This window comes from Mastigoproctus giganteus, chromosome 10 (genome assembly GCF_048544385.1).
Source record: "Mastigoproctus giganteus isolate SK-2022 chromosome 10, ASM4854438v1, whole genome shotgun sequence".
Lineage (NCBI taxonomy): Eukaryota > Metazoa > Arthropoda > Arachnida > Uropygi > Thelyphonidae > Mastigoproctus > Mastigoproctus giganteus.
The window spans coordinates 40,338,803-40,352,276 of NC_143584.1; the positions used below are offsets into that span (position 1 = coordinate 40,338,803).

The 13,474-nt window shown below is 37.3% G+C and overlaps 1 protein-coding gene across 1 annotated transcript in view; it reads right to left on the bottom strand.

The window, feature by feature from the left end:
• The window catches only part of Ras85D (GTPase ras-like protein 1), a 209,477-nt gene that overhangs the window by 130,500 nt on the left and 65,503 nt on the right, over nt 1-13,474 (bottom strand). Inside the window, exon 2 of the mRNA XM_090383776.1 lies at nt 12,332-12,380. Within this exon, the coding sequence (XP_090239902.1) occupies nt 12,332-12,380 (49 nt within the window). The remainder of the gene's footprint in view (nt 1-12,331; nt 12,381-13,474) is intronic.

Here is a 13,474-nt window from a genome sequence, read left to right on the forward strand (position 1 = left end):
TATTCTTATTTTTAATTTGATCTAGTCTTATATTATAATAATATTATTTCTATTTTAATAAAGTTTCAGTTAGACAGTTGGTGTATTACATTGCAGTTATTATGAATCAGAACTTTCCCAACCCCAGAGGCCTATTAAAGAAGTGTTCAAATTAGTATCATTCCAAATTTTAAACAGAGGAATCAAGGTACAGACAGTCCTCGTATAACACGTGTTTACATTACATAAATTCAATCATACACAATTTATAAATAGGAGAACCATATCTTATATAACACGAACCAAATTCGCTTATGCACGATTCGCCTTTGTGTTTACAAGAAATGGCAGTCAAACGCAGAATCACCTCAACTGAACGCACCACAATAGGAATGAAGAAAAGATTCTGAAAATGTATTTGTTTCTTATATCAGTGAAGGGGAATTATCGGTATTATCGCAAATGTAATTAGATCGAGTTTACTACCAGTTTATAACAGATTCCACTAGCAGAAACGCAACTGGAAATTGTTTTTATTGTTTTATGGTAGTAACCCCTAGAAATGTGCTTTAGTAAAATCTTATGTGTTAATAGTGCATCTCTGCCTTTACGGTGTTGTTTATTCAGTTGCTACACGCGTGCAACTTTGTTTATGTGTATCAAGCGTGCCTCCTCATTTTGTAATTTTGCTTTATTCCCTAAAAATACTTAAAAGGTGTGAAAAGGAAGCATCCTGGTGAAGACACTACAGATTCAGAGAGAAAAAGAAAAGCAATATCCATAAACAGAGGCAGACTGGATCAAAAATTCTTACCCGGGAAAATTTATAGTGGCCTCATACTAGCGTTTATGGCCAAAATCACACCGGCCTCCGGCCAACCGGGGTTTCCCCGGTAGGGCTAATGGCCTCTGTCGATAGAGAAAAATATGAAATTGTGAAACCCTTTGAACGAAATGAAAGACCATGTGATATTGCACATGCTACAAACCTAAATGAGGCAACGCCAAGAATTACAAAGAATGCAGAGAAAATAAAAACTTTCATAGCAGGAACAACTCAACGTGTAATTAAAATCCATTAGATTAAGACACAAGAATTGGAAGAGATGGAACGGCTGTCATCTGTTTGGATAGAAAAATCATACAAAAAACAAGTCTGCTTACGATAGAAGCAAAAGCATTAGCAATATTTTATTACGTAATAGTCGTAATAAAATACTTACGTATTTTATTACGATTATTTATTGTGTTTGGTAATGTTTTGGTTACAAATGTGTGTTCAGTCTTGGGTGGTCAGCACCTAACCCTATTTTTCCCATAGGGCCTGTTGTTCATATTGCACGAGGGTTTCTAGGAACAACTATCGTGCTATACGAGGACTGACTGTATTATTTTTTCTTTATCAAGGAGGAAAAAAATGGGATGTTGATGATTTAGTGGACACAGATGAATGCAATTTAACATAAAGCTTCTTTTTTTTTTTGTTTTTGATGACAATTTCTTTTGCTTTTTGATGTCAAATGCAAAAGAAATTGCACTAGACAATACATAAGGAGAAAGGCAAGCTGCTACCTAGCCTTCAGTATACACAAAATACCATCAGAACAGTAATTGTTGTAATTCTATGATAGCATGAAATTATCAAACTATTAATGGACAAACACAAAAGAAACATTAATCTGGTGACACTAGAATTTAGAACAGCCTTTTTAAAATTTAATATTGTATGGCTTTACTAGTAGTAAAGTTGTACACATATCTTTGATTACTGAAATATGATTACACAGTGTTCTAAGGGCAGCATGACACCACTTGACCAACTACTGCAATTATAGCATATTGATCACTTGTGGGGAAATTTTAAAGCATGATACCCTAATGCTGTAAATTTCAAAAAAAAAAAAAAAAAAAAAAAAAAAAAAAACAATGATATAGAAAAAAAAAAACAATGACAAAGTTGCAACTAAATTAAACACAATGCAATGGATGCAAAGCATCTGGGCCTTAGGATACCATTGCACTCCCAATTTCAATTAAACTTGGAAGAGAAAACTTTTCAACAATTCATCTTAAATCTGCAGAGAAAAGTGAACTATACTTTTGTAAAGTAAATTTCAATTTCACTTTAGAACCACGACATTAATTCAATATTTAATGAAGAATGTCTCAAGTACAGATTATTTTTAAGAAAACACAAGAACCAGTTGATGAACACAATTAGAATCAGGAGCAGCTGTGGTCTACTAGAGGTAAGAGGACACTGCACATATTAGCGAGAACAAATTATTCTTTACAAAAAACATAAAAATGCATACAATTTATATCGACTACATATTTTTTCATTTCTATGAGCACATAAGTTTGGACCTGTAGTACTATGCATGAGTTGAAGGTTGAGAAGATGAAAGAAGATATTTGTTAACATTAGACTTATCTCCTATAGATTGTAATTTTCAGGAAATACATATAAAGGAAGGTTGTTCCAAAAAAAAAAAAAAAAAAAAAAAAAAAAAAATTGAATGAATAAATGAAGAAGAAGAAAAGTTGGTTCTGTGGGTTTGAAGTCAGACAGCAAAATCATGTTGACTGGTTGTGACAATTGGTCAGACTGCTTTGGAAGAGAGAGTAGGAATTATAGAAGCAAATTCAGAACAGTGCTCATGAAAGTATCTATAGAAAATGCATGCAGCAGAAACAGAACCTCTATGAGACAGAGTGGAGAGAGACTGTTAGAGATAACTGCCTTCTTTTGAATGGAGTCTAGAAGCCTTAGAAGTTTTGAGGCTTGTTTGTTATTTTGGTTTTTAGGAGCATTAGCAACTAAGGCCATATTGCTCCGGGGATATGCGGTGGTTATTCCCTGATCTTTCCGCATCCTCCGTATTTGGTGGTCATGGGCTCGAACCCCGGTCTAATCAAGAAGCGTGTGCTACACACTGCTGCTCCTGCCCACCTGGCTATGGAGGCACCAGGTTTTGAGGCACTGCCTGAGATGTGGGAACAATATTCCATGCTAAGGCAGATTTGTGATTTGTACAGAATGAACAGTTGTTTTGAAGGAAACAGCTGTTCATTCCAGGTTTTCTCTTTCACCAAGAGCGAAAGAGAAACCCAGTTTTTAGATGCAGAGTAAGCAATACAGTAAACCCCCGCTATTCGCGGGGGTTACGTTCCTGAGAAATGCCGCGAATACCGAAAACGCGAATACTGAGTTATGGCTCCCATAGTAATAAAGGGGTTCCGTTCCAAAGTATGAAATATATAAGAAAAACTAGTCTAAAATTTTGTCTATGTATTATATGTACCTTCATAATATGACTATATACATAGACAGTACATAGTGAAATGCAAGCATATGGCATCGAAATGAAAATAAGAAACAATTTAATATTAAATGTAATATTTATTAGAAATTTCAAACAAATCTTTCAAACCAGCGTCTTTGCTAGCTAAAAAACCTATCCCGCCAGTGCTATCACCAGTTTCGCCAAAGCGTTGATAAGGAGTTTTGCGTTTTCACGAATGATGAGCGAATTTAACGGAATTTTATTTTGAGTTCGGTCTTCTATCCACAGATTTAAAGCTTTTTCCATTTATTCTAATTTAACATCACGAGTTACAGAGCAAATTTTTGAAGCAATTAGCGCGTTTTCACGGACACTACGGCGGATTTTTTCTTCCGATTTCTTGATTGATTGTACCGTTGACTCATTGATTTTATAATGTTTTGCCACTGAGGAGACACTTTCACCATTAGAAATTTTATCTAATAACTCAATTTTATTCACTAATGTCATCACCTTATTTGATATTTTCACATTTCTCTTGTTATTCGTAGCCATATTTTTGTACGGGTTAGAAAGAACTTGTCCACAATAAAGTCACTTTCTTCTGTTAACACACTCGAAAAAGTCTGTTTTACACTGCAAAACAGTAGATTTATCACTTTTGTAAGCATATCAATTTATAAATTGATAAATTTATTCAATTTATAAGCATATAAATTAAAAGCAAACGACGAAACCTTCCATAACAAGTGCATAACACATATTGAACAAGGATTAGCGAGAAACATTCACGCTCGCGATTTTGTCACCCCTCTCCCCTCACCCACTGAGCGCTGTTTTGACCGGGAAAGATAATTTTAGCCACGCCCATGTTTTTTTTATGGCGGAAAATATTCACGGCGCTTTAAAATTCACATTTTTTAGGTTTCATTTTATAGTAAATCGGCGATCGCGAATACGCGAAACCGCGAATACAGATACCGCAAATAGCGGGGGTTTACTGTATTTGTAATGTGCTTATGCCAAGAGAGATTAGAAGTCATGATAATCTCCAATAAAGATATATGAGCTTGCCTAGAAATCTGAGTGTAATAGAAGATAAGCATAGGAGCAGAAGAATCATTTTTGAAAGATAAGACAACCACTGAGTTTTAGAAGGTTTGAAATTAACTAAATTATCTTTGACCACCTGGAGATCAGAATTTAAGGAGTTGGTAGTGATATTCAAGAAGCTTAAACTGTTTGTGCAGGGCAAGGTTTCTCAAACTAGAAGGTGGAATACAATGTGCTATCATCAACAAAACTATGGATAGGTTTTCCGGTCAATGAAAGAAGGTCACTGATATACAAGAGGAAAAAAGTGGGAGAAAGAACCTTAAGGAACAACAACATTAATGGAAATGTTATAAGACAGCCATCTACCATCACCCGCAGGGAGCATTCAGAAAGAAAACAGGATACCCAATTACAAAATACAGTTGCAAACCATATAATGGAAGCTTATTTAGAAAACCTTTATGCCAAACTCAATCAAAAAGTATTTGATATGTCAAGAGCAACTGCTTGAGTTTCACCAGACCTCCAGTGAAAATGTCCACAGAGGGTTAATATAAGCCAGAACTAATGTGTCTATCCACTGGTGATGGACGTCGATGATCAAATGGAAGATTAAGGTAATTTAAGAGTTGGTAGTTAATTGATTTCTCCATTACTTTAGAAAGAGTAGAAGTGCAGCAATGGGATGATAACTGGATGGGAGGGATTTGTCACCTTTTTGGATGGATATGAACAAATTTCCAAGATAGAAAAACACTTTTGGAATACGAAAGTGAAGGAGACACAAAGGAGTAAATTCAGGAGGACAGGTTCCAAGCACTAGTCGAGAAATACCATCAGGACCTGGAGCTTTCTTAGCATTAACCTTGATCAAAATCCTTCTGATGGAAGACCACAGGAGGCATTGGAGTGTATTGGGAATGATGGGAGGTGGTTTACCAAGATCATCAATACATGAGTAAGAGGAAAAATAGGATGCTAGCAGGTCAGCTTTATCTTTGGCTGAAGTAGAAATAGAACCATCTGGATCTGACAGAGGTGAAAACACACGTGGAATACAGTTGTGGCTATTAGCTTTGGCAACCACCAGAATACTTGGCTTCCATTTGGACAATAAGAAAGTTTTCCACTCTCGGCCTGTTCGAAATCTAGTTTGGACTCATTAATAACTGCTTTACAAAGTGTTGCAAGCTTTGGTGTAGGCAGAAAATGAACCTGAGATTTGGATGGAAACCAATAGCAATATGCAACATTCTTATATTGAACAGCCTTACGACACATTTATTGGAAAACAAGGTTTAGAGATAAAACACAAGATTTTATTGTGGAGTGTGGAATAAAGGATTCCATCCCAAGAATAATTTCACTGACACAATCTGAGCAGAGTCAGATCATCAACATATTTGAAACAGCAATCCAACCAAGGAAAGGAAGAAAAGAAATCTCACATATCATCCCAATTTGCATTCTTGCAATGCCAAATAACATGAGGTTGAGAATGGCCACAAGAGAAAAGCTCCATTGGAGAGGAGACCATCGCAAAGATGTGATCTGAGGTACCTAGAGGTCCACTTACCTTGACCGTGTATTCAGATGGGTTGTTGTGAGAAAAAGATCAAGCATGTTGGCTGTGTGGTTAGGATTACCTGGTATTCTGGTAGGTAAATGAACAATCTGTGCAAGGTCATTTTCCATGCCACAGGGAAAACGTCTGTGTGGCATTCCAGCCACGAATGTTTTCCACCTGTGTGGCTAGGAAACAGAAACCAATTAGAGTTGTGAACATTAAAAACACCAAGAAAAATTGCTTCACTGTTAGGAAAGTTGGACTAGAGAAAGTCAAGTTTCAAAGAGAGGAAGTCGAAGAGTTCCAGGTGATTAGTGAAGTTGGGAGAACAATAGAGGCAACAGATGAATATGACAGAAGGTGGTAGAGAGATTTTAAGCCAGAGAAGATGGAAAAGAAGGCATTGCAAATTACTGTCTCTGACAGAGAATATCAGAGAGGGGATGCAATTACCACCTTTGAAGTGAAAGGAATCATATAGCGATTAATTCAGACAACTGAGATGAGCAGTGGTGGAATCAACCGATAACTAGGATTATCCCGGAAAAAGTACATGGATTTGGCAGACTAAGTGGAAATGGACATCACTGAGATTAGAACTGACATCATTTATACTAGTGAAATGAACGAGGAAATATTTGGGAGGTATAGATCTTTTTTGCAGATGACTTTGTTCTATTAATTTGACAATTCATGGTGTATTCAGTAGTACAAAAAGATGGGGGGGCAGGCCATGTTGTAGGAAGTAATGAAATTTTTGGATATGGCTATGGCATACACATGGTAAGAATATACCAGCTCCTTGACATAATGCGGCCTTGACAATGCCCCCCAGGGTAGAAAAACCAGGGAAGGATCTCTGACAAAGAATCAGGTTAGGATCTTTTCCTGGTTTTGGTATGGCAATAATAAAAGAATGGCGCCAGGAAGAAGGATAAGCATTTTCATAGAAAATCCGATTGTAGAAGATCAACAAAGTAAGCAAGTCCTTTTCACGTAAATGCTTCAGCATAATATAATAAATACCATCTGAGCCTACGGCACTACTGGATGATCTATTTAATGATTCTTTGAGTTCTGTTAATGTAAAGGGTTGGTTGTACGGGAAGGTGCGCCGTGTGGAAGAGTTGATTTTATGCTGTTCTGCAGATGCTTTGATGTTTTGGAAGGTGGATGCATAGGAAGCAGAAGCAGAGATTGTGGCAAACGATTCTGCTAATGCATTAGCAACTTCTTCAGGAGTAGACACACCTTTCCCTTTCCGATGAAGTATTGGAGAGGGCAGCTGAGCAAATTTGCCATTTAGAGCCTGTATCTTTCTCCAGATGAGCCAGGTGTCGTTATCTTTGGTGATGGTTGAGGCAAAGGCAATCCACGAATCACGTTTTGCTTTCCGTCTAATTTGCCTTGCTTTAGCTTTAAGTTTCTTATAAGTGATCAAGTTAGTTGTGGTAGGATACTTTCAGAAATTATTCCATGCATGGTTTTTCTCCTTTTTGACATGAAGGCAGTCTGTATTCTACCAGTGATTCCAGTGAATGCGATATGCCTTGGATTTTGGAATAGATCCATCGGATGCTGTCAGAATCTGATTGGTTATGTGTGCAGTTACATCATTAATGGGTTGTATTTGAACATGAAGTCTGTCTAGATATATTTGAGTAGAATAGCCATCACAGTTTGCCTTTCTAAACTTCCAAGTTGATCATGGTCTGGATTTACAGCTACCCCTGTTTGTAATGTGCAAATAATCGGAAAATGATTGCTATTAAAGGGATCGGTTAACACCGACCACATCATGATTGGAAAAATGGACAGTGAGCAAATTCAATAACAGAAATGGATCCTGTAGGTAGGTGGATGTATGTGGGAGATACAAAGTTTAGTAAATTTAGATCATTGTTATTCAAAAACTCCTCAATTTGCCTCTTGCGTCCATTGTAGTGGATCCCCAATTGAATGGTGGCCATTAAAATCACCGAAAAGGCAAATTGATGTTGGGAGTTGTGTGAGGAAATGGCAGAGATGGTGGAATGTAAATAGAAACAAGGGTAACTGAATTACCAAATTCGATACGAGCTGCCACAGCTTCTAGGGAGGTTCGTAACTGGATGAGCCTCAAAGAAATATTTGAATTAATAAGAATAGCTACTCCGCCACGTGCAGGAGATTCTGCACTTCTATCTCGTCTGCACATGATATAATTTGAAAATTTTGGCGAGATCTGCGGTGACAGGAATGTTTCCTGTAGGCATACACCTATGGGATTAAATCCTTCAAGTCATCTGAATGCCTTCTTAGTCCTCTACAGTTCCATTGTATGATGTTTTGCATTATTTGGGTTTAGTTGAGGAAGATTCATCTGACTTTTTTTTTTTTTTTTTGTATGGGCATTTCTTCTGGTCTTTTTTTGAGAACACGGGGCATCCAGTATCCATTGTGTCATTGGCATGAAGTTCCAAGATGGGTGCCTCATAACCTTGGTGTTCATCCACTTCCATACTGTTAGTGGGTGCTTCAGTTTTCTTAGAGTTGTTAGCAGTTTTCAATTTTATTATGTCACTTGAGACGGTTGGAGTATCAGTTGGAATACTGATTGGAGTGTTCGTGGCTTCACTGATTTTAGTCTTAGGAATGTCTTTTCCAGATGCTGATAGGGTTGCTTTAACCCAGTTAGCAAGAGAAGTGCTAGGAAGAATTGACACATCTGTTTGAACTGCAGTTGACAAATAGCTACGGGTGTGAGACGCATATGATCAACTAGGCATGGTCAATAAAGTCTGTCTGCGTGCCTCAGGATATGTGACTATGTTCAATTTTGTATTTTTGTATTTTTTTTCCAGTTTTCCACATTTCATATGATTTGAAAAAAGCAGGGTGGCTTCCTCTGCAGTTGGGACAAATGAGAGTTGAGGCTGAGCAAATTGTTTGTGTATGGTCTTTCGATCCACAAATTGGACAGATGGCATCCCTCTATATACCTACTGAGAGTGCCCATATTTCTGGCATTTAAAGCAACAAATCGGGTTTGGAATGTAAGGGCGAATTTGGCAATTTAAATAGCCAGCTTTTACTGTGGATGGCAATTCTGGAGTGCTAAATGTTAAGATGATGGATCTGGTAGGAACAAGATTTCCATCCTTTTTTGTCATTATCCGTTTGGCGCTGATCACTTTTTGACGGCTAAGCTCGAACTAGTTCTTCCTCAGAGACTGTAAGTATGTCCCACTCTGTGATAACACCTTTAAATGAATTTAAGGTGTTGTGGGGAGTGACAGATACTGGCAGCCCGCCAAACATCTGTTTTTAGCAGCCATTCAGAATGGTTAGAGGAAGCTGTTTCGATCAGGAGGTCTCCCGACTGTAGTTGTTTCACCATTTTTGTTAATTCGGCAATGGATTCTAAATATCTTTGAATTAGGAATGGTGATAGCTTGCCTACAGGCTGTGTGGATAGGGAGTGTATTACTAAAACGTTTGTCAAGACATGGCACGGTTCTTCCAACGCAGAACACATTGCAAACAATGTGTTTTGCGTTGCATCGTGGGTTGCAGAAATATTCAAAATGCATTCGTTAGATGGAATATATATCTCTGTCAATGAAATATAACAAAACGACTCCACCTGATATACCTAATTGCCATAAATAAATTCACAAAGGGTCAAATGCGTAATTAATGGAAATATGAGAAATCATGCAAAATAAGTCCTCAATATTTTGTTGTTCCTCCTCAAGCTGCAATTACAGCCTTACAACAATCTGGCAAAGAGTTAATCAACTTCTGAATAGACGATTGCCCAATTTCATGGTACCACACCCTTACAATGCTCTTCTGCAGCTGATCTTACTTGTTAGCTTCTTTTGAGCAATTTTAGACGACATTATGTACCAGCAATTTTCAATAGGGTTCAAATCTGCACTTTTGCTGGGCCAGTCCACACTGTAATGCGAGCATTTTTGAGATATGATGCACTTTAAGGGAGAAAAGCAAGGAAAAATATTGGTGTAAGTATGTTTTAAGCCATGTGAGACAAGAAGACAAACTCATCATTAAATCTAAAAAGCAGAAAACTTACCAATTTTGCTGTGTGGCAAGGCGATGAGTCCTGTTGAAAAATGCAGTTTTGGATGTCTGTGTGATGATCCCTAATAATGGGTTTCAGGCACTCCTCCGAGATAGCAGTGTAGGTTTCTGCATTCACCGTTCCGTTAATAAACTTAATTCGCCCCACCCCTTTGCTTGTTATGCATCCCCAGACCATCTGACTGACGGGGAACTTTACAATCTGTGTTATGCAGTCAGAATGGTATGTTTCCGATTTTTGTCTTCTGACATATCGCTTCCCATCCGAGCCATGCAGGTTGAATTTCGCTTCATCAGAAAAGATGGTGTCCCATTGTTCTTTTGTTCAAGAAACATGCGTTTTAGCCCAAGCAAGTCTCTTCTTCCTCATTTGTCGGGTCAACAGAGGCTTCCTTGGGCCGATAGGCATGCAGACCACATTCTGAAAGCTGTCTTTGGATAGTTTGTGCACTTGTTTCAACATAAGAGGCCATCTCAAAGTCCAGTCTTAGATCAGGAGCACTTGCATGGCGATTACGAAAGCATAGCCGTTTCAAATATAGATCTTGGGAAGGCATAGTCACTCTCTTACAGCCTGATCCAGGTCTTCACATCACCAGTTTCAAACTTTTATTTCAGGATCTGAGATACTGTTGGCAGCCTATTTTATCAGCAATAGCATGTGTAGAAAGCCCTTCCTGGGATAGAGCAACAGTTTCTTTTTTTTCTTGGTATCAACTGAACATATGGAGCCATGCTTACACTTCTGCAAAACAGGATACTAATATGCATGTACACCCTTCCAAAGCCATATTTATAGAAACGACTGATGGAATACTTTGCAATTACTGATTGATGCAATAGAAGTGTTATCTAATGCAATACCTTTGTTTTGCAACAAACAAAATGACTGCAATCAAACAATATCTTATACGTTTCACTACAAATGTTACTTTTTTTAAGGTGATGCGGTTTTTTTTTTTTCCTACCACTATCTTTGTTATAATTTAGAGCAAAATTATTTCTATAACAAACCTAATATTTCATTATAATCCACAGTTTGAAAACTGAAGGCAAAGCACATTATCCAATTGTCAATATGGAAGGACTGGGGGGGGGGGTTGCTATCGCAAGATATACATGGTTTCTGATACTTGTAAACCAATAACTGAATAAGTATTATCTAACAAATTTTTCCAGAGGCTTGCATCCTAACAAAGCACATCCAAACACCATCACACTACTCCATAACTAGGTATAATGCATCCATGGCTTTATTTTGTTTTTTTTTCCCTATGTCTTGAATGCTGTCAATATTATGTGTATTTTTACATTGAACATATTAACATTTTTCTCATGAACACTTTTTTCAAAGTTATTTCAAGTAATGTGTTCCATTTATGCATGAATTGATTGTGTGCCACATTGCAGTATAGTATATATTTTATTTGGAGATCTAGTGAAGGTAAAGAAAACCAACACGAGAACCATGGGAAACTTCAGGAAAACTTACTGGGCAAATTCGTTTTCCGCTACCACGGTTTCTCCCTGCATTCTAGGTAAACAGATTGTGCATGTTATCGGTAGTGGCATTAGAAGTCGATGTATTGATTAGTTTTTCTCATTATTCAAAGCAGATTATTAGAGTTCATGAGTGTAATGCCTTTGCAGCAGAAATTTACTTACGGGTACACCCTCCAGACTGCCTCAGTCTTGGGGTGTTTGCCCCTCCCCCTCCTGCTGTTTTAAAATAGAAAAATACTTCTACAGACAGTGCTGTTATCAGTAGCGACAGTAGAAGTCCATTTCCTATTGTGAAAAAACAGTGGGAAGGGGGGGATAAATACCCTAAGACCTAGGCAGTCTGGAGGGGTGTACCCGTAAATAAATTTCACCCCACTCATGAACCCCAGTAATCTGCTTTTAATAATAAGAAAAAACCTAATCAATACACATTATCAACTTCTACTCACTATCGATAACATACACCATCTGTTTACTGAGAATGCAGGGAAAATCTGCGATAGCAGGAAATGAGTTTGCCCGGTAAGTCAAGCGAAGTTTCCTATGGTTCTCATGTTGGCTTTCTTTACCTTAGCCACAGACCTTTACTGGCAATGGCTGCCGCCAAAGTGTAGTGCTTCGGGTGCTCAAATATCCATCCATTTTGCCATGTCTTGCCTCCACAACATCAGTTTGTGCCCAAAACTAAGAGGAATAACTTCTGGAGCCAGTAATTTAAGTGAGTCAGTTTCAAGATGCAACATGTTATCCTGGAAACTTGCAAAAAAAAGACAAATATTTTAATTTGTCATAATAATAACAGTATTTTCACAATTTAAAATATATTCCTGATATAGGTAAAAACAAAACTTACTGATTCTGTATTAACTGGATAGTCAAGGCACTCTTTCCTACACCACCAGCTGAAAAAAAATCAAATATCAATTTATTCTAAATGTCTTTTATAATTAAAATACTACATACATGAAACAGAAAAAAACTGAATTATTAGGTTTACTATAATTTCAAATAATCATTATCCATAAGAAGTGGTTTCCAATAAATGGCATGCAACAATTGGAATATAATTAGCAGTAATAGAGGCATATGATGCAAGAAAGCAAGCTTATATATAGCATAAGCCAAAAAAAAAAAAAAAACCTTCCCATTTCACCCATCCATTCACTCCATGTGCTTGTCTAGTTCTGCCTTGAACTTAACTTAAGTTTTTGACATCTACTACAACAGATGTAAGTTTGTTATAACTATCAACCACCTGCTGACTATAGGCAAATTTTTCGCACATCTACTCTACAATTGTCTTTCCTCAATTTGAATTTATGTCCCCTCAAGTGAGTAATCTGAGCAAGAGAAGAATCCCATCAGCATTGCACTTGTTCAAACCATTCAAGGCTTTATACACCTCAATTAGATCTCCCAGGTGCCTAGTCTCCAGATGCTGCAATTTGCAGAACTTAAGCCTTTCTTGGCAACACCAACCCTTTGTTCCACTCATCTCATTGCCCTTCTCTGTATTCGTTCCAGCAGCTCTACATCCTTCCTAAAATGAGGCCTCCAGACCAGTACTCAGTACAAGGTTTGGCCTGACCATTGCCTTATACAAGTGGCAATCACATTATCCCTGAGACCAAAATTCCTGTATATCAGGGGTAGGCAACTTAATTTGTGATGCAATAGACTTTTTTCTTCAAAATGTGCTGCGATCTACCATCTCAAGAAGTTCATTGCACATAGTTAAAAAGGTTAATCAACACATTGTAAAATGTTGTTTATAAATTTAAAAATTAAATACAATTCAGAATACTTATTTTAAATTCATACGTATTTAAATTTTTTTAATTATGTGAAGTTTGTGTCTTGTCATCTGCCAAGTTTTCAAAATCTGGGATATACTGTGATAAGGCCGATCATCGTAAAGAATCTTCTGTAGGCAAGTCAGTAAGAGTAGAGCTGTTCTTTGTCATTTTTTTTTTTTTTTTTTTTTTGTTTCAAATAC